Source organism: Micropterus dolomieu, linkage group LG16, assembly GCF_021292245.1.
Source record: "Micropterus dolomieu isolate WLL.071019.BEF.003 ecotype Adirondacks linkage group LG16, ASM2129224v1, whole genome shotgun sequence".
Lineage (NCBI taxonomy): Eukaryota > Metazoa > Chordata > Actinopteri > Centrarchiformes > Centrarchidae > Micropterus > Micropterus dolomieu.
This window is the reverse complement of record NC_060165.1, coordinates 3,844,732-3,865,892: the sequence shown is the minus strand read 5'-3', so window position 1 is coordinate 3,865,892 and position 21,161 is coordinate 3,844,732. Positions and strand designations below refer to the sequence as shown.

The 21,161-nt window shown below is 39.6% G+C and overlaps 2 protein-coding genes and 1 non-coding gene across 4 annotated transcripts; 2 read left to right on the top strand and 1 right to left on the bottom strand.

Annotated features, from left to right (window-relative positions):
- Window positions 1-202: 202 nt before the first annotated feature.
- glt8d2 (glycosyltransferase 8 domain containing 2) lies at window positions 203-11,998 on the bottom strand. The gene is made up of 10 exons (XM_046072378.1): window positions 11,596-11,998; window positions 9,105-9,148; window positions 5,802-5,894; window positions 4,807-5,008; window positions 4,461-4,578; window positions 4,258-4,342; window positions 3,672-3,784; window positions 2,322-2,488; window positions 1,343-1,455; window positions 203-737 (listed from the first exon to the last, which is right to left on the bottom strand). The coding sequence occupies exons 2-10, from the start codon at window positions 9,121-9,123 to the stop codon at window positions 559-561; spliced, it is 1,089 nt and encodes a 362-aa protein (XP_045928334.1). The 5' UTR covers window positions 9,124-9,148; window positions 11,596-11,998; the 3' UTR covers window positions 203-558.
- Window positions 11,999-12,664: 666 nt separating this feature from the next.
- ankrd16 (ankyrin repeat domain 16) lies at window positions 12,665-20,763 on the top strand. 2 transcript variants are annotated; one of them, XM_046072375.1, is made up of 7 exons: window positions 12,665-13,140; window positions 14,181-14,401; window positions 14,638-14,680; window positions 16,001-16,109; window positions 16,196-16,357; window positions 17,455-17,533; window positions 20,452-20,763. In XM_046072375.1, exons 1-7 carry the CDS (start codon window positions 12,803-12,805, stop codon window positions 20,613-20,615), a joined length of 1,116 nt encoding a protein of 371 aa, XP_045928331.1. In that variant the 5' UTR covers window positions 12,665-12,802; the 3' UTR covers window positions 20,616-20,763. The 2 variants fall into 2 exon arrangements, with proteins under 2 accessions (XP_045928331.1, XP_045928333.1); XM_046072377.1 differs by lacking the exon at window positions 17,455-17,533.
- On the top strand, window positions 13,296-13,383 carry trnay-gua. Its single transcript is given in 2 exon segments — window positions 13,296-13,332; window positions 13,348-13,383. It is a non-coding gene; the product is annotated as a tRNA-Tyr (tRNA).
- Window positions 20,764-21,161: the final 398 nt, after the last annotated feature.

The window sequence follows — 21,161 nt, the reverse complement described above, 5'->3', positions numbered from 1 at the left end:
CTGAGAGAAACAAATGTTTATACCGAATGACAATCTATCCAATAGCTGTTGAGATGTTTCACTCAAAACTACAAATGTCAACATCATGATGGCGCTAGAGGAAATGTCAGTAACACAACACTGTATTCTGTTACTTAAAGATTTCAACTCCATATTTAAAGCACTACCAGTACGTACCAGTAAAGATGAGAGAATGTGAAAATTGGAGTTCTGAAACTTTATTTCAGACTGGCACAAAAGCAAAGTTCCTTATGCTTAACACAATTCACAAAGACACACAGCTTGTCTTGACTTTGGAGACATTCCAACAGGTAATATTCTCTTTACAGGTATCTGTCATTGTAGACAGATTAGTCACATTTTATGTTTGAATATATAGAGCACTCACTCCACCACTGTTTCAGTGTTTGAGCAGCACTGTTAATTTTCAAGAACATTCTCCAGTACTAAATTCACTGTACATTGTCCTATTACACCTTCCACCAATGTTCAAGTAAGTCCTGAACTTCACATGCTTCGGGTCCCCCTGTGGCTCAGACATGGTATGTTCTACAGACATCAGCTGTCACTCTCTGGGCGTACCAAGGAGAACCTTCCGGAAGGGTCTGGGATAAACCACTTCTCCCAAAGATCCAAATGAACAGCAGGGTAATTCCACGGTTTAAATGGGCCGTTCCAGTGCAGCAGGTGCGCCTCTTGTAGGAAGCTCTCTAAATACCGGGCATCTGGACTCCAGCCTGGGCACAAAGGAAAGCTATTTTGTAGCTCTACAATATTTTAGGTTTCTTTATGTCTGCAGAGTTCACATCACTTGCCAAGTGGAATGCAATATTAGTTACTTCTCTATTTTTAATTTGTTTCCATTTTAATTTAATTAACCTTGTTTATAATGTATCATTGTTAGTTTACTACTGACACTGGCATGTTGTATGTAGCATAAGTGTCTGCATAGGGGGTTGATCTGTAATAAGCTCTGCTAACTTTATTTTTATTGGAGCCAAAAGTGATGGTATGTGCCTCAGTTATGCCACACCACAAAAGAGAGTGTACTTGTGTATTGTTTCTCCGTTATGGCATTTTACAGGCCCACTTAAGGGACAGCAGTTTAGGTATGTTTTCAGTTTGGTAATTAAACATAAACTTTCGATAAAATAACACCACAAATCTAATTATGTACATTTACGAAGCCAACATCTAATGTATGTCTTTATTTCACAAAATTATGAAATTGTTTTGTTTGTTTAACATTATAATGACCTAATTGTCATTCCAGACACTATTATGCCATTTAGGAACTAATACTGAAATGATTCTGCATGGAGTGGAGGAGTGATGATCTTACCCAGGTGTCTTACGTGCCACAGTGGGTCCAGTGTTGTGTATTTGTCATGAAATACTATTAGCATGGGTGGAGTCGCAACGCCTCCCGCCATGGCACTGCTGTAAATGTTCTGTCTGGTGGAGAGGAGGAAGACAGTTTCTGATCATGCAGATGCTTTTACCGCTCCACAATTATGCTAAAAAAATATACATACAAAAATGCATATTTATGTTACAGCTGCATACATGAAATGCAACAATTTAACAATTTAAATAATATAAATAACATTACAATAAATTAATGAAATAAGTAAATGGTACATGCTAAAAAGAAAAATATAAAGTGGTGCAAATAGGCTGGGTTGGAGTAGACTTTTATCAAGTTTCCTTTTGGGTGTATTGTGATCATATCACAAGCCAACAAAAAGAACCTGAAAGCAAGTGGACATCCAGAAAATCTGTAGTACAGGCCACTAATACATGACAGGGCCTCCTGTACAATTCAATCAATTAACATATACATAAAATCTACGTGAAGCTAAACGGTTTGTTATGGTCTTTAAAAATAGGCGACACTGATGTTAGATTCTTGTTGGTTACACTGGACTCCAATGTTAACACGTAAAACAAAGTCATGTTTGTGAGTATATGTACATCTCTTTTAGCTAAAGTTAAAGTAAAACCATTTAAATCTTTGTTTGGTTGAAATTAATAATATGTTATTTAAGAGCAGCCAAACACAAAGTCAGGAGGCATAAGCCACTACAGATTTGTGTATGAACAGAAATGTATAACCGTGTAGCATCAGCATAGCTGTTAAGGTTCACAAAATGTTAAAATGTCGGATGAAATAACCACTAGGGAAGCATGTATTTAAAAAGCAGGGGAGAAGAATGTAAAATCTTCTGACACATAATCTCTAAGATTAAAGTAGATAATCCCCCCTTTTTCTGTTTTGAATTGTCTGGAATCTGGGGAAGGTCACTGGTCACTGTACGTACCTGAAGTTCTCCTCCATCCATTTCTCCAGCTGTTTGGTGATCTTCTGTGTCTTCCATTCGCTCATATCGGCCACAAACACTCCAGGGTTGAAAGAGCAGTCTCTGGGGTGGATGCCCAGATCTTTAACTTCCTGTTTCCTAAAGTCCAGGAAGCCCATGTAGGTTGTCTACGGGAAGAGCTCAGAGGAGAGGATGCCATATTTCAATTACCAAATCAGTCTTTTCAAAGGTTATCAAAATTCACCTGAGAAAATTACTCTTCAGGAATTTTACATTCAGTATCAATTCCTATAATGCTCTAAAGTGAAGACCCTGTGATTATGAGTTTACAGCTAATTTAATTGAATTATAATATACAAAAGCAAAATGTGCTGCACACTTTTATTTACTGACGCTAACAAAAAGCGAATCAATCGACATTTATTTTCCATTAGTTTACATTCGATCCATTACTGTGTTTCCTCCAGGTTAGATTTTTCAGACAAATGCAGTGCACACCTGTTTCTACTTTCCCTCATCAACCCTGCTATATTAAAGCCCATTTCCACTCACTCCTTGCCAGATTGTCAAAGTTGTTATTGTTGTTTCATGCCTTTGCTTATGGACCACGTGTACCTGCAACTAACCAACAACCTTTAAGGTTCAGTGTTTAAGATTTAGTGGCATGTGGTGGTGAGGTTGAGGTGTAGTGCTGTTTGTCCTTTTTGAGCTACTGTAGAGGTCAATGGAAGGGGGGACCCGCGGTGTATGTAGAAATGGCTCATTCTAAGATAATAAAAACATGACGGTTCATTATGTACGGTCTTAATACACCACTGAAAACATAGCTATGGATCTTATATTGCATTTCTTCAGTCAGTAGATCCTCAGAGATATTACACACTGGACCTTTAACTCTCTCCCTCCCTCTCTCTCTCTCCCTCTCTCTCCTTCACCCCAACCGGTCGAGGCAGATGGCCGCCCACCCTGAGCCATGGTTCTGCTCGAGGTTTCTGCCTCTTAAAAGGAAGTTTTTTCTTGCCTCTGTCGCCTAGTGCTGCTCTTGGTGGGAACTGTTGGGCTTATGTAAATAACATCACAGAGTACGGTCTAGACCTGCTCTTTTATGAAAAACGCTCTGACAACTGTTGTTGTGATTTGGCGCTATATAAATAAAATTCATTTGAATTGAATTTAATTAACCCTAGAACTTGTACCTATACCTCCCTGCCTGCCAGCAAGTTTCTGTATGTTCACTTTTGTCGATAAATCTCTGAACTCTTCCTGCTTGCCTAGACTGTTTGGCGTTTTAGTGCTTCAGCCTTTGTTGCCGGAAATCACCGGCCATTATAAAAATACATAGAAATCCACCTGCATGCCGATGCTGCGGACCATCTCATGTGTGGAGGGCAGGTCACAGTCAGTGGCGAAAGCAGCAGCATGACCCGGCTTCAGTTTGATATTAAACAGATCCTTGATGTCGCCTAAAAAGCATGAAAAGCCTTTAAGTGGTACAGTATATACATAGATATACATAATTAATACAAAATCAATGAATCAAAAAAACAACAACCTTGAAACAGTGTGTGAATTTGATGTTAATGAATGTGGATGAGAGCTTAGTGGCTTAGAGGTGGAGTGAGTCGCTCACTAATCAGACCATTTACCATAACCATTTGGATGTTTGTGATGACCATTATAATGTTTATCCTTAAAAAAAAGCATGTATTCATAGCTTAAGTTACCACCAAATGTAATTTAAACTTGTTTTAAAAAATATTCTGCATGGTGATCTGGTGATCAAATCCAACTGTAGCACCACACGTCTGTTAAGTTTGGGGTTAATCATTGAAAAAGGCAGTTTTATCAATTAACAAACCTTAAATTTAATCTTTAGGATACACAGTATGGAATATATTTTCACAGGGATTCCTTCCTACCTTGAACATATACATACCCTGCACAATGACATCATCATCTAAGTATATCACCCTCTTATGGTTGATTTCGAGCAGAGGTATGTAAAAGCGCACGAAGTTGAGCTGCAAAACAAAAGCAAAGTTATTTCAGAGTTATACATTTAGACTGTGAGGTAGCACACAGCGTCTGTGCATGTAAGGTTTGTATCGATACGGGAACAAAGGCAAACCCAGAACTCACTGGATGTAAGAGCTCAGGTCGAGAGGAATCTGGCTTCACCTTTCCTTTCAGAACCATGGGGTTAAATTCCAAAATCTTATATTTGATGCCTTTCAGTTTAGTCTTCTCTATGTACTGCCTGGGAAGATGCAAAGAACGGATGATTAGGCAAATAAACGTGGAAGTCATCGTAATAAGCAATAATACTGGGATGTCAGGTCGCCCAACCAAACCCCAGCCACATATCTTCTCCACATGTGGAACAACTACAGATTCAGTACATTTACGGTATAAGAGTACAAATCACCTGTGAGTTTGAAATCATCACTTCTTGCACCTTTAAAGATTAATGTTTAAAGTGGCACACCTTGTTAGTTTCACGGCATCCCGAAGGGTAACTATATAGAAAAACACACTGGCGTCTGTGTTGCTATAGACGCTGTTGATGGTTGCCATGGTCGCACCCATTCGCTCCTCCGATGCACAGATGATAATGGGGACGACATTATCCGCCTCTGACACTCTCACTGCAGGAACTCGCGCTGCTCTTCCGAGGCTCTTCCGGTGATCTAAGAGGTCATTAGGGAGGGGAGGTCGGGATTGCTTTGTGCCATTTCGGATGGTGTGGCATAAAAAAACAAACATGCGTCCACTGTCGTGACTGTGCTTTAAGATGACCGTGGATCGAAGTCGAGAAGGCTGGCATTGTTCTTTTTTTTTCTTATTGTCAACAAATCTCATGAAAAGACCCAAACCAACAATGTCTAAGTCCATTTCTTAATATTTTCTGACTGCCCTGCTGTATCTGTGGTTCACTGTCTCAAGCCAATAAGTCAGTACTAAACACTTAACTAAAAACACTTCACAAATACATAGAGTCATCTTTAAAAGAAAGCACAGCTGAGCACTTTAATTATTAGCGAACGTTTCTCAAAGAAGAGTAAATTGTAGTAAATGCATTTGTGGGGAACTACTTTCAGCGGTGGATTAATCCACATTTAGTGGTCTTGTTAGTAATAAGGGTAGCAGGATGGTGCATGTGAGACTAAATAAACTACAGTGTGTGCATTAATGGTAATATGAATGAGAAGGATGGAAGGAAGGAAGAAAAGTGTGGCTGACTGGTGTGTTTTTACTAGTTTTTGAACAACAGTGGAGCTCTATGGCCGAAAAGAAGAAGATATACCCGATGTTGGAGCTACACACGCAATACTTGTGAGCAGGATCGATTCAATGTTGGTTTGGGTCTTTTCATTGGTTTTGTTGACAATAAGCAAAATAGAAAACATTGCCAGATTTACTCTTTAATGTGATGACATGATTAAATTTGCTCTATAAAGGTTTAAAGGTATAAAGGCTTACCTGAGAGTTTGGGCCGAGTGGAGACTCTGAGCAGTATACTGTGCAGGAGGAGACACACCATCAGCACCAGCAGCACCAGCAAGACTTGGTTAACTGAAACGCAGGAAGAGGCAGGAGTCGGCGTCTACTCGTCTTACTCTGTTTACCATGTTTCCAAAGAATATACCCCACAAAACATCAGAGGGCCACACATAATAATAGATTTTATTATGGATTCATCTCTTTTTTTCAATAGTTTTATCTAGAAAATGTTGCATAAAAATGAAATTGCCCATCACAGGGGCACACAGCCCTAAGTCACATCTTCATATTGCTTGTTTTGTCTGACCAACAGTCCTAAACCCACAGACATTCAATTTACAACGATCTTAAACAGAGAAAAGCAGCAAATGCTCACTTTTTAGCATCTGGAACCAGAGACTGTTTTGCATTACTGCAGGTTAAATGGCTTTAAGGGCTATTTGACATTTTGTGGAAAAATCCTTTTTTGCTTTCTTTAAACTGTTTGTCGAGTAATGTCACGTAACTCCACGGAAATCAAATAAATTGTTCTTCTATTCGAGTACAAATAAAATAAATGATTATATGTTTATGAGCGATTTTACATGTTCTGATAGGTGTATTGTTTTTACTTTGCAAACCTATAACATGCACAAAAAAGAGATATAACTTAATAAAGGAAAGGGGAAAAGGCAAAAAGCATAATATGACCTCTTTAAGTGAATAATTTGACATATTAGTTTTCTTGCTGTGAGTTTGAGAAGATCGAAAACAGTCTCGTGGTTGTTTGTTAAGTGAAAAAGCCCAAAGTCCACCCCATCTCCCACAGAAAACTCTGCTCTGAACTGCCTGAAAACAGCTCATTTGTAGACAGAATCACGCGTCATAATGCTCGCCTAGCGGCTAGTCCGACACGCCCTCAAAAACAGCAGTGAGCTGCAGCACACAGCTCTCCTCTCCCTTCCAAACACTAGCTACCCTCCAGGCAGTCAGGTGACATAAAGTTGTTACTGTGATGTAGAGACAGAGCTCGGTTAAAACTTTATGGATGAAAGATAGTTGATAGTAGATGAAAGAAAGTCACAGATTTAGGGCCTGTGTCCACCAAAGCGTTTTTTGCCAGCTGAAAACGCCAGCTGCTCTTCTGAAAACGCCCAGCAGGGAGCGCTGACAGGCGTTTTTGAGGCACAGCGTTTTTTCCGACTGTTCTACCCAACTTTACTGTATGTAAAATGTCAACACAGAGTAGAGTACTTGCTCTGGCTCTGTATGAAGAGAAGGCTGAAGCAGGTAGAGAGAGAGGACGGACTCGCCGTATGTGGGTTCATGAGATTTAGTGGGCGAGGAAACATCTCAGCGAGTACCCCCGTTTAGTCCAAGAGCTGAGGTTCAACGAAGTCCAGTTCCAGGATAGTAACCGTTGCTACGGTGTGGTGTTTGTCCCGCCCCTCCTCTACTGTGATTGGACAGCTGACTAAAAAGTGAAAGTGACGAGCGCAGCGTTTTTCCCAAAGTTGAACATTTTTCAACTCTTGGCGACCGAAAAAAACCTCTCAGCTCTCAGTGCATTCCCATTGGAATGAATTGAAAAAAGACGCTGGCGTCAGAAGAAAACGCTTTGTTGGACACGGGCCCTGAGAATTCCCCACTCTGAAACTCTTGCTCCAGTCCGTGTTGCTAAGCTGGTAAGGGGATATACAGCTGAACTGAAGCCATGTTTACCAGCTTTTCAGGGCCCGCCCTACTCTGCTTTTGATAGGCTAGTAATCTTGTAGAGGTAAGATGTATCACTCCATAGCTAAAACGAAGCATTCAACACACAGGGTGAAAAGAGGAGCTGCAGCAATGTGCAGTGTGACAAAAATATTGTGTTTTTTGAAAATTAAACCATGTAAAGCTGTTCTGGTACAACCCCTAAATAAGGTTTTGAATCTGAAAATGAGCATAATGTGACCTCTTTAATGAACTTTAAAGTTATTACCAAAATTGTTGTTTATAATTTTACAAAATTGTAGTTAATAATTTTCATTTGTTCTAGCGCTAACCATCAGAATAAAAAGCTGTGCACATTGAGTTGAAGTTTTACTGTAATGTTGTTATCTCATACCAGTAGAAACACACATTGTGTTTGACTCGTTCCACTCGTTCAGTCAGGCAGACCAGAGAGGAGGAAGGAGGATCAAAATACCCATCTGCAACCATTTACAAGACACTTTCATCATCATTTCTGGCAGCTCATTCATGAGCCATAACTTATTCCGCACAGTATGCTACCTGAGGAGCAGCTTTACACTGAAACATTCAGAACTTACTGTTTTCAGATATTTTAAACTGAACAAAATTATAAATGCAACACTTTTGTTTTTGCCCCCATTCATCATGATTCATCATTCATAGATTGAAGACTTTCTCCATGTACACAAAAGGCCTATTTCTCTCTAATATTGTTCACAAATCTGTCAAAATCTGTGTCAGTGAGCACTTCACTCACAGATGTGGCATATCAAGATGCTGATCAGACAGCATTGGGGATTGCAAAGGTGTGTCACACAGCTCTGTAGCGCTGTTTGTTCATGTTGGCTATGGTAGAAACATGACGACAAAATACGGCGAACTCCATAGAAGGGGGTGTCCGCGGTTATGTAGATATAAATGTCTCATTCTAAGGTAATAAAAACATAACGGTTCATTATGTAAGGTCTTTATACACCACTGAAAACATAGTTATGGATTTTATATTACATTTCTGTCAATAGATCCTCAGAAATATTACACACTGAACCTTTAAAACATTAATCTACACAGTTTTAACTTGAAAACAGCAGCAGTTGTTACAGTTTTTGTATTAACACATTTAAAGCATGCTTAAATTTTTGTATAGTAAATTTTTGATTTGGAAGCAAACACCTCTCAAAGTATCTTGCAGTTCACTCTGCTGTTTTCACACACGATAGAATCATAACATTTACTCCTTTACAGCCCGTCATCTGGTTACCTCATTATACCCTCCCTCAGAAACACACCCACATTGGGTGCATACGCATGCAGATGTTCCCATCCCTGGTGAGAAATGTGGGGGTTCCTTTACTGGCAATTGCTGCTCCAGCTATAGCAAGCATCAGCTTTGCTTCACAAAGCAAAGCTGATGCTATTCTCGATAGGAGTGTTAAGCTGTTTGTGACACTGCCCATCAACAGGAACAGAAGACAATCACTGAAATTTCTACTTTGTTTCATGTAAATGCATATAACCAGAGCATAAATCAGTCATATTACATTTGTCTTACATTTTTTTTTCACTTACTTTTTCTCAGAAGAGCCATATTTCATGTTTGCTTCCAGCAACACCTGCAAACACACACACACACACACACACACACACACACACACACACACACACACACACACACAGAAGGAGAAATAGAGGGCTATCAAGTCACTCATGAGAAGTTGTAGAGAAACAAAGGATGAAAGATCCCTTGGCCTTAATGTTGTATGGAGGGTTGAGGGATTTGGCCGTTCCCTCAGTGAAGTATTAACACAGCTGAAAGTGAGTTTGATATTTATTAAGATGACAGGCCTCATCTGTTTTTGCAGGAAAAAACTTTCACGAAACACGGGTCAGGGTAAACATGGCTAAAGAATCAGGTTTTTCCTGCAGAGATCTAACTGGGTCAGCCAGGTTTTTCTTAGCCCCTTAACCTGAAAAGTGACATCATTACAGTGAATGCCTGAAATCATCAGATGACTGTGAATGTTGCAAATGTTGTACCTCTTGGCTGTGAGTGGTTTGAAGGTACAGTCGTACAACTTGAGCACTCATAAGATCCCGTGGAGCTTTAACTTAACGGCCACATAGAACATGTTTATACTCCAAGTGTCAAAATGGGAAACCTGCTAAAGTTCTAAATTAAACGCTTCCAATGCTGTGTTTTGAATATAAAGACGGGATGTTGGAAGTTCTCCTTCTGATCTAAACCTCCAACAGTTTTCTGTAGCAGTGTGACTGAGAGAAATACATTTTGTGACATATAATTTTGCATAATATGACCAGACCAGCAGTAAACTCACTGAGGCCCGAATGCCAAGAGACACTGGACAACACGTGGCTGTATTTTGTTCAAAACCTTCCACCACTTCCTTCCTTCCTGGTGCCAGGGATTCATCAAGGGATCTGTTTGCCTCCCAGCCTTTTAAACTTTTATATAACTGCAAGAGAAATGCTTACACAATGAATGAGTAAACGCATATCTCAACAGTCTCACAGCTTCAAAATATTTAGCTCCTCTGAGAATCAGTGTGTTTCACTGACCTCATTGTGTGTGCAATCAGTGTAAAGTGGTGGAACCTCAGCAGGAAGCAGCGCACTTTAAGTTGCTCATAAGTTAAACGTATCACACTTACGGTGGCCTGTCTGCTTTTCATGTTTCACGCTTCCTCTGAAACCTGCAGACTCTAACTGAACCTCAGCAGGCGGATGACATGAAACAGAACATTCAGTCTGTGTCGTGCATTTGTTTCAGGTTTGTTTGTCCCTGTTAGAGCAGCCCTAAACATCTGGAGCTGATTAGCTTAAGATACACTCCTTCCACGAGGCAGGACTGCCTAACACGCTGTCTCTGGCCTGCATTTGAACAATCAGCAATCCACTCACTCCAAATTACAACGTGTTCTCCAATCTCAACGCATTCATAATCACATTGTCAATGTTTTTTGCAGAATTATACCACCAGATTTGAACTCACATGATTTTATGGCAGCAGAATTTGTCAAATAATTCTTACTAATGTTTAAAAAACATTTTAAAACAGATTTTTTTAGGATGGCAACACCTCGCTCTCACATCTCTCCATACACTAATGTGTCCACATGTTTATGTGCATATGTCTGGTGAAGCATGTGTACAAGGTTTTGCCACTTTACCATTTTACAATTATATTTGTTAGTGACTGCTTGAGCTGCTCTGTTTTAATAGTTATTTTATTACTTTTGCTTGTCTTACTCTCTGTCTTATATGGCTTCTTTAAGACATCACTGAGGAACTACATGACTATACATTGATTATGTAGCAACTATAGCTACTGGCTAGGAAAAAAACGAACAGAAGTTCCAAAGAGTTTGCACATAACTGTGTGTGTGTGTGTGTGTGTGTGTGTGTGTGTGTGTGTGCGGATGGGGGTTGTTGGTCCACACCAAACCACAAAAGTCATCACACTGCAAAAAATTCCAAACCGGGATAGAGTTGCTACCTTTTTCAGGACTAAATTTCAGTACAATAGAAAAGGTCTGTAAAATTTCACTAATTTGCAAGGGAGTTCAGTTGTTTTGGGGATTTTTTTAGGGAAGAAATAAGCTAAAGGTAGGCAAATCACTTCCCTTATGGGCTATGGTATTAAAAGACAACCAAACAAACATGACCCTCAATTCCACAAAAGTATTGAATGGCATTGAAGCGGCATATAACTCTGTCATGCATCATGCGTACAGATTTCCACTTATTCTTAAGGATAAACGTTAAAAAGACTCATTTTAGGCTACAGCCTAAAGATCTACATTTTTTTCAGTGTACCAGTACAAAAAGTTCCCTAAAACAGGGTTGCTTATAAAGCACAAAATACAAGATTCATACAGTATTTCACAAAATATAATAGACATATACAAGCAAAACTCATAAAGTATGCACTTTAGAAAACAGAGATAAAGTAAGGAGGCCTGTCCCTGTTGGGTTTGTCTCAGTCATTACAGTGTAGCACAATTTAAAGCACATTTAAAATGTCAGAAACGTATGTACTCACAAGAGAACGAGGGTGGCGTTGTTTATGGTCAACCTCAGTCCTGGTGTTCATGGTCCATGTTGTAAAACCTCTGAGGACTGAGACTCACCCTCACCAACAATCTCACTTTTCTCCTCTCCCACCTCCTTTTCTCTTTCTTCCCTCCAGATGTGAGTCATCTTGCTCACCAGCGCTCTGATGCCTCACTGTCCTTCAGCCAGCAATAGATTAGCTCACCCCATTTCTCATATTCATATCTGTGATACTAAAAAAAAGTAAAAAGTAAAAAAAAAAAATGGCTTTGAAAGCAGTAATTTACGGAGCCCGGGAGGTCTGAAATGTTTTTTGAGAATAACACGGACCACACTCTGTTGGCTGTGAAATATAATTAAAGGGTATTTATTATGCCAGTAGGCTACTGGCCAAATTACTTAGGAGTTACAAAGTTATAATGAAAACAGTTCTGGGGTCGAGCCAAATCGCACGTCATCTTAAAAACTACATTTCCCATAATTGCCGGGGTGTCGCTCTGCTTGGAAAGGACGACTAAAGTTTATCCCTTAAACTACAGAGTGGGTCGTCATATTTGTCAGGTGCGTCATGTGAGTTAGGCTGGTGGATGTATCTGATATTGATCTACAAATGATTTTCTGCTCATTAATAATGTTTGAATTGATCAAAATCAATGATCAAATACGTACATTTTTACGTGTGTTTATCTTGATTTTTCCACCTAGAGCACATTGTAACTTTGAGGGTTGCTATGTAAAACATTTTGATTTGCAATTCATACGTGCCGTGCTTATATATTTAAAATTGCAACAAACAACAATCTAGTAACATTTATTAAAGTTATTAAGCCTTGAAGACGGAAATATGCCACAAATGTTTTCTTTTTGTTTTTATTTTTATAATCCGGTTTTCTATGTAAAATGCGTACCTGTGAATATTCCAAACAACATCATATTTATTATATTAATCTAGTAATTGTAAGAATAATAACGTTTGTTTGTACATTTTTGTATTGCTTTATGTATGGGAAGATAAGTAATATAACATTAACAGTGTAAGGTTATGGTTGGCCACTTAATTCCGCTACTCTGCGTAGTAAACACTTCTCTCCAGCAAGTCTTCAAGCAGTTGAACTTAGAACTGAGTTAAAGTAGTTTTTCATTTTTGCCCCTAGGTTACTTTGTGTTCATGCAGCAGTCTTTCACCTCCACCCAGCATGGAGGAGAACACTTTAAAGCTGCTGGTGAAGCTCACTCAGGAGGGACAGTTAAGCTCTCTGGAGGAACGGATATCCTCGGGCGGCTCGGCGGCGGTACAAACCATCCGGAGCAAACACTTCGGTCGGTCAGGAGACACCCTGCTGCACTACGCGGCCCGGCAGGGACACCTGGACATTGTGCAGTATCTAATAAAGCGGGTAGGCATGGATGTGGAGACGTACAATAACGACTACAAGAGGCCGCTGCACGAAGCTGCGTCCATGAGCCACCTGGCATGTGTCAGCTACCTGCTGCAGGAGGGAGCCAAGGTGGACAGTCTGAAGAAGGCGGACTGGTGAGCATGAGTACAGAAAGCTGCTCGGAATGAGTTCGGAAGAAATAATAATAATAAAAAAAAAAACAACCAACAACGTGACAACCCTATGATGGAGACATGTGGTGCCCCCTGTTGATTTTAAAAAGCAACTGTCACGCTAAGGTTGCTAGCTCCCTTCGATAGCTCAGTTGGTAGAGCGGAGGACTGTAGAGGCTTGATGCTGAAATCCTTAGGTCGCTGGTTCGAATCCGGCTCGAAGGAGCACCGTTTTGATTGCAAATCGTTTATTTCACGAAACTTTTGTTCAAGAGTCAAACATTTGAAGAAAACAAAGAAATAAAGAAGAACACCAATCTGTCGCAGCCCAGTTTGTTGTTATATTTGACTCACAGAGCCAAACGTCTGTCGTTGTTGTTATTGTTTTTATTGTTATTGTTTTTTTGCTTGATGATGGTGACCATCTTTCAGAAACCCAAACGGTCTGTTTAAAACATAGGTTTAAAAGGGATTTCCAGAAGCGTCAAACACAGCTGCCCATCTAAATCTAAAAGTATTCCTTATGCTGCACAATAAAAAAGGTTGACTATACCCTTGCCTGGATCAAGGTACAATGCCTTAACCAAATAAAGTTATATATACATACAAAAAATATATGCATTACATATACATTAATGTTGTTTTCTATTCTTTTGTATTTTAATGTGTAATAAAGTATTTATATTTTTATTGTAAAAACAAGCAAGACGAGTTTAATCTTTATACATGAGGGACACAAGCAGTGTCTAATCTCTCATTATTAGAGCTAACACAGAATTTAATGATTTCATAATTTCAAAACTGAAGGAAAATGTCACAACTAATTTTACAGTTTATTGGACGATGTCTATTCTAAGTTTAACTAAAGATTTGATCATTTACTGTGGAATGTTTAACACTTATATTTTCTGATCCATCCCACTGTGTGTTAGCTTGTAAGCTGGTGATGGGACTGCCACTTTATTTACATTTCACTTGGTTAGAGTAGTTTGTCAGTGTTGCCTTCTCTCTCTCTCTCTCAGGACTCCACTGATGATGGCCTGCACTCGGAGAAACCTCAACGTGATCCAGGAGCTGCTGCACCATGGCGCTGACCCTGCACTGAGAAACAAGGACGGCTGGAACTCGTTCCACATCGCCTGCAGGGAGGGCGATCCTCTGGTCGTACAGCACCTGCTCCTCGTCACGCTGGACGTCTGGAGGACGGAGAGCAAGACGCGCAGGACACCACTGCACACTGCAGGTAAAGCGTCCTTAGATTGCTGGTTCTAGTGTATGGATATGTCATGTGATGGCAACATCTGGCACACACACTCAACAATTTCCAGAATCTTTAATCTCTTAGATATTCTGTTGTGGCCAGATCTCCAAGTGCGTGTTCGGTGAAAAAAAACCCAATCTTTTTTCCCTGTTTTGTGAGGGACCTTTTGCGTTCATTGTCAGATTATAACTAAGTTTCTCTCTCTCTCCATCATTCAGCAATGCACGGCTGTGAGGAGATTGTTAGGATCTTGCTGGAGAGGTAGGTTGAAATTTTCTTTGGGGAATACTTCCTTAAAAAAATGTGTGAAATGTTTCAGTTTTGGTGTGTGCATCCCCAGAACCTTTCCTCAGAATTTCCAGCTCAAAATGCTGTAAAATGATAAATACTCCTTGCTCAGGGGCACCTGATAAGACCAACACTTACGAACATAAGATTGTTGGCTCGATCCCTAGTTTGGCAGGATGAATCTGGGTGGCGGAGAGTGAACTGGCAGCACGTACTCCTCACTCATAACCACTGCAGAGGTGCCCTTGAGCAAGGCCCTTGACCCCTAACTGCATCAGTGGAGCTGCTGAATGTCCACCTGATCAGACTGTGGTTGGACTGGGCAGCTTACAGGTGTTACCCTGAATAAATGAAACCTGCAACCTTTCTTTGGCCACATGGGGGAAGCAGAAACAAGCTATAAACACAGTGACACCTCTTAAGTTGAAATGACCAATTTGTGAGCAGATGATTTTGCTCTCCACTGTCCAGCTCTTTAGCTGCTAAATACTCCACTGTGTTCACCAGCTAGCTGCTAACTTTAATATAATATTAAAATAGAGCGCGCAAACACAATCTATGTTTGACAAACAATAACAGTACACGGTCCACTTACTTAAAGTTTGGAGCTTTCAGCTGCATTTGAAAATTCAAATTTAATTCAGTTCAATTCAAACCAGCTTTATTGGCATTAATGTATAAAAACAGTATGCCAAAGCTACATATAAATTACATAAGAACAATTCATTTCATACATTTCATTAAATAAGTAAATAAAACAGTAAAAGTTGTTTGTGTGTGGGTTAATAAAAAATAAAATACTAATAATAATAATAAATATATACAATATAAAAATTAATTCCATAAAAATAAATATATATATTAAAATAAAATAAAAAATAAAACTGTAAACGTGTGCGTGTATATTAAAAGACAAAAAATAAAATAAAAATTTATTAATAAAAAAATAACAAACAAATAACTAAAACAATCAGTATCAAATGTGAAATTTAAAAACAAAACAATTACTAAAGTATAAAAAAAATGCACGTAAAATAAAGTGAGGTAAAGTAAACACAAGTAAACCTTGTGGAAGGTCAGTAATCAACCTTTAAGGTCATTAATCTGCATCCTATAGTGTATATATGACTGCAGAGGTTACACTCCTGTCTGTAGATTGCCATTGAAAATGTCTAGTACTCTGTTTTGGGGGGAAATATGGCTCCATACTTTTGAGCTTGATGATGATTTGCAGTTAACAGATAACTGACCCTCACCTTCTTCTTCTTCTTCTTCTTCTTCTTCTTCTTCCAGATGTGGCTACACCCCAGACTGCGCTGACAGTTGTGGAGTCACTCCTTTCATGGACGCCGTCAGGAACGGACACCTTTCTGTGGCCAGGCTGCTTTTAGAGAAGCACCAGGTACACAAAGCATTTCAAGTCAGTCATGTCTCCACTTTTGTAGAAACAGTACTGCACTGTCATGTCCTGACTTGTGTGTACTGTAGGCGTCTCCACAAGCAACCGACATGCTTGGGACTCAGCCGGTGCACCAGGTTGCTGTTACTGGCCAGGAGGAGGCGCTGTGGTTCCTGGTGCGGGACCTAAATGTAGACGTGAACCAGAAGGCGACAGATATGCAGCTCACTGCTCTGCATTACGCTGCAAAGGTTAGATCACAGATTTTTGACAAGATTCCATCTTTTCTGTCCCTAAGCCCTCAAAGGTTAGTCATTTCTCTTAGATTAAATGAAGTAGTGAAATCATTATAACGTGTTAAAATCTATTGTATTACATCCAAAATTGAGTGGTATTATTAAGTATTCACAATAGATAATGCTAACAACAACTAGGATGGTTTGTATTGGCCTCTTGTTCAGATATACATACTTACAATGCTGTTTCACTTCTTTATTCAGTCTGACGTCTTGTTTGAGTCATTCTCTGTTTGGAAGCGGTTGTTTTTTTTGTGCTGATCTAACTAGTGAGCGATGTATCCTGTTGGCATTATTTTCAGTCGACATGGAAGCTGCGGTAGTACAGTAGCCAGTCTGTCGCCATCATTCTGGCTCTGGCACAGGAAGATAACGACCCCATTCTCAATCCTCCCTCTAAAGCTCTGAATGTCTCGGCTGTTTTCGAACCAGGGAAACAGCCATCAAGAAACACCAGACCTTTTTATTGCTGAAAAAAATCAGAGATGTGGGCAATTCAGATTTTAACTCTGGCTCATGATTATAGTCGAACTGTTACTGAGTATTAGGATCACACAGAAGAACAGCCAGTCCCACAACACATCTATATGGTGATTTACATTCCACTGTGTGTGTGTAGTAACACACACCTAAAGGCTTACTAGCAGTGAACATTAATTAAAATAAAGGCTGAAAAGGACAGTCATTTACACATTTCCTTCTGCTTCAAATACAGTATTATCTATCTAATTCTAAAACTGAAACTAAATTTGTATCAGTAATTCACAAATTGTATTCAAATGTCTTCAAGTCAGAATCACAAATTTATCCCAGAGGGCTTTGCAATCTGAAGAACATGCAACCCTCTCTATCCCCACCCCCTGAACTCAGCTAGGGAAAAACTCCACACAAAAAAACAAAAAAGGAGCGAGTCCTCTTCCAAGATGCACAGACTAGGTGTTGTTTCTACAGAGTAGACAGTCACAAAATCACTGTATTGAAATTTCACTAATCTGGTAAATTACAGCGTGCAAATAAAATCTCCTTCCTCGTTTTAAATCTGTGTTTTTTAGGAGGGCCACACGTCCACTATAAAAACACTTCTTGAGCTGGGGGCAGATCTTTATGTTCGGGACAAAAAGGGAAGAACTGGTAAGCAGTGTATCACTTTTACATAATTAAAGTCAAATCTTAAGGATTTCTATATAACATTAATAGTCATGGCTAAATAAAGGTTTGTTAACAAAAAAAATGTGCTTAGGTGTTATTCATTAAGAGTTTAACAGTCAAAACTCAGGTAATCTTATAACCAGTGAGAAAAACACTGACAGATCTCTCATGTGAAGTAATCAAAACTGCTGGCGGAGAATGATCAGGGCTTTTAATAATAATGCACGTCATTTCAAAGATACAGTGGCGATGAGCTTGAGGAGAAGATGTGACTATAATGGCTCCTTTTTATAATTGATTTCACAGTTGATTTTAGAACACTGTGAAAATCAACTTGCAGAGATGTGGAACTCTGCTGATAGATTATCTGTCACAGTGGACATTTAGTCACCAGGGGCCTCACGTATAAACGCTGCCGACGCACAAAAAGTTTACGTACGCTGGTTTTCACGCACACATAGGATGTATATAAATGAACGTGAGGTGAGAATGTGCGGGCCGAGGCGTAAACTTTGTCTGGCTCTGTCAGTGAACTTCAAGGTCCAAAACTCACCAAATGTTTCAAAATAGCGTTTCCACGGCAGTTACTGTGTATATGTTAATGAAGCAGTCAATCAAAAACTTAATTATGTCCGTTGATACACAATAAAGGTTTGATCATGTATGTAGTGGTTTAATATCAAAATAAAATGGAATGTGAGAGGAATAGATAGTAATGACTCTCACATAGGGCCTATTTAATTTCACTTCATATCACATGTTATCACTTTATCATTTAAACATTCAAACCAGCAGTGTTATTTGTGCTCACCTACTTGAAATAAATATTCCATACTGCACCTTTTAGTTGTGGAAATAAAATAAGTGCCAACTCAGATTTTAAATCAATGTCCGCTAAATATTTCATCAGCCTCCCCGGAGCGCAGAGGAGAGGGCCGGAGTGTAGCCACAGACACTCATGGTCAGTTGTGGACCTGCCAGCCTAAAGCCAGGATAATGTCAGCTGGCAGGATGCAGGCTGCTTTTTGTCATTTTCATACTTTAACTCGGCTGATGGAATTATCATCATCATAAAAATCCAAGATATCAAATTAAAGAATTGCAGAAGACAGCCGTCAGTAGTTTTTGATCATATTTAGTTTTTGTGTACAAACATGCTGCAATGAACAGACACAGCCGCACCAAGACGCCGCAATGGCGCACAAACAGATCTGCATTCTCACCTCAACTCACCCTGCACATCTTCACCACCTGCACATATGGACTGTCTAAATTAAAAATATCTGGAAATAAAGCCTCACACTATCGCTACACTCCATCCTCACCATCGGTCATCATGATGCAGGCCAAACATAACAAAACCGACATTAAAAAAAAAATGTGTTCACCTGTCTAACCTCCATCCTCAAATGATCTCCCAGAGTGGGGGAGATCACTGACTGAAGCCATCATTTTGGCGAGGTGTGAAGTACTGACTCTGACTACTGTAAACATATAAATACTGCGTGACACTCGTGCGGAATGCTGCATGGCTGCTCTCTGGCTCTGCAGAGGACAACACCAAGGGAAGGATTAGAGAGTCTCCATTAAGATTTCCTGGTCCGCGAGGATGACTAATACTTCAATTTAGATTCCCTAGAGTTGTGCTCTTGGATCTGTGCACTGAACTGGGTCCAGCATTAGACAGATCCACCTGGCGGAGCCGAGCCATCCTGGTACAAATACAAGTAAGCTAGATACGCACTCTTTCTGGCAGTCGGCTGTTAGCTGCAGGAGCCGATAGGTGTTCTTTTCTGATGTGATCAACAATATATAATGTTTACCGTAAAACCTAAATTCTTTGTTTAGAATAACATAATTCTGTTAAACTCTCTGAATCTTCTTTTGTTTGTGAACAAGCTGCATTTAAACAATCAGTGCTTTCTAACTTCCACCTCACAAACACCTAGATTTCTGTATTAGAAAACTCTTTTCCTGTCTTATTTTCTTTACTTCAGCCATTACGAGTCCCTGAGCCGGCTGCATTGACTGTTATTGTAACACTTGGCCACTCCGTCGTTTTGCGTTTGTTGCTGATCAAAGAGTTCAAACCATCAAATAAAAGATTTCTTCTCGCCTCCACTTCAGTGATCAGCACCTTGATCTTGCACTTAGTGAAATTTCTCTTTCTCACGTGTTTTGCAGCAGGATTGGCCGCTGTTATTAGGACCTTAGAGGTGATGCTGGCGTATTTCTGGTAATTTGCATAGTACTTTATGGGAGTAACCAAGGCGGAGTATGTGGTTCGTGCATGTGCGCTCAATTTCACGTTGATTGGGATGTATAAAGGAAAGGTGCGCAGGACATGGCGTACGCCTGGTTTTATACATATGGATATTTCTGTGTGTAAGGACTTTTTAAATGAGTACGCCATCTTTCAGTATGAAAGCTGCGCTGTCGTTTATACATGAGGCCCCAGGTGTTTAATAGTTGTGGTTATGCTATTGTTTTGTAATAACCCAGATGAAAAGCAGAATGATTTTAAAATCGTTGAGGCTCATGCATTTAAGATCAGATTTTAGAGTTGGCTGCTCAACAGCATTTTATTCAAGTGCAGTGTTCTCTAAAAATCTAATCCAGAAGAAATTATGAATAAATGTGAAAGCTATGAAAAATATTTCTCACATTTTGGAAGTAGAAAGTAAATACAGGCTACGTAATGATGCATTCTGTGTTATCTGACGCGTGGAAAAGTTAAAAAGTAGTGACAGCAAATTGGGATCCACATCAAATAAAAAACTGTTAGGAAGTGGCTGCCTGGAAGGTCGCAAAGTAAGCAGAAAACATAAGGTATGCTTTGTCAATGGTCTAATACACCAGTATGATCCCTTACACCCTCTTATTTTGTCTAATCTGCCCAGCTCTTCATATGGCCTGCATTGGACAGCATGCAGATGTGGCCAGGATACTCCTGCAGCTTGGACTCAAAGACTCAGAGGATGCGTCTGGCACAACAGCACGGCAGCTTGCCAAGAAACCAGACATAGTGCGAGTGTTTCAATGTGGCGTACCAGACACATCATAAATGATACCACAGTGGTAAAGAACACAGATTTGCAGTATGATCTGTATATTTAATTTATGTTAAAAAAAACAACCTGAAAATGTGATTTATGTGATAGAAGTTAATCAGTTAATTTAGACTGTGAGGATTACAATAAATCTTAACGTGACTGGTGTTGTGTTGAGTATTCTTGAGTGATAGACTTTGGGGACATAAATCACATAACTTAAATTTAAGTCTTGCTTTAGTCTGTTATGTTTACATCGGACCTGACTTCGATGCGAGTGACTTGAGATTGAGATGGTGTTTGTCACTCTGGTGCATGGGAATATGTATCTTGTTTGGAAAATGCTATACAGTGAGGTTGAGACATAATTGGACACGCTACAGATAAGTTCATCCGCCTGTGTATGATTGTGTCTGATGGTATTTTGTAAGTCACTGTGAACCTGTAGCTGGCCAGCGCAGTTTCTGGGATATCAGACACAAAACAAAACCTAAGCTTTAAACATCTGTAACCCCCTCTTATAATTCCATCGTCTTTTTGGCTGGCTGGTGTGAAAGTAC

Bases quoted from the DNA above. Each gene is read 5' to 3' on its own strand.
- glt8d2 (XM_046072378.1), bottom strand. The intron at 4,343-4,460 runs GTGAGTTCTGGG...TTTGTTTTGCAG, and splicing joins GACCTGAGCTCTTACATCCA to CTCAACTTCGTGCGCTTTTA. The intron at 3,785-4,257 runs GTATGTATATGT...CATGCTTTTTAG, and splicing joins TGATGATGTCATTGTGCAGG to GCGACATCAAGGATCTGTTT.
- ankrd16 (XM_046072375.1), top strand. From the start codon at position 12,803: ATGGAGGAGAACACTTTAAAGCTGCTGGTGAAGCTCACTCAGGAGGGA. The intron at 16,358-17,454 runs GTTAGATCACAG...TGTGTTTTTTAG, and splicing joins CTCTGCATTACGCTGCAAAG to GAGGGCCACACGTCCACTAT. The intron at 17,534-20,451 runs GTAAGCAGTGTA...TAATCTGCCCAG, and splicing joins GGACAAAAAGGGAAGAACTG to CTCTTCATATGGCCTGCATT.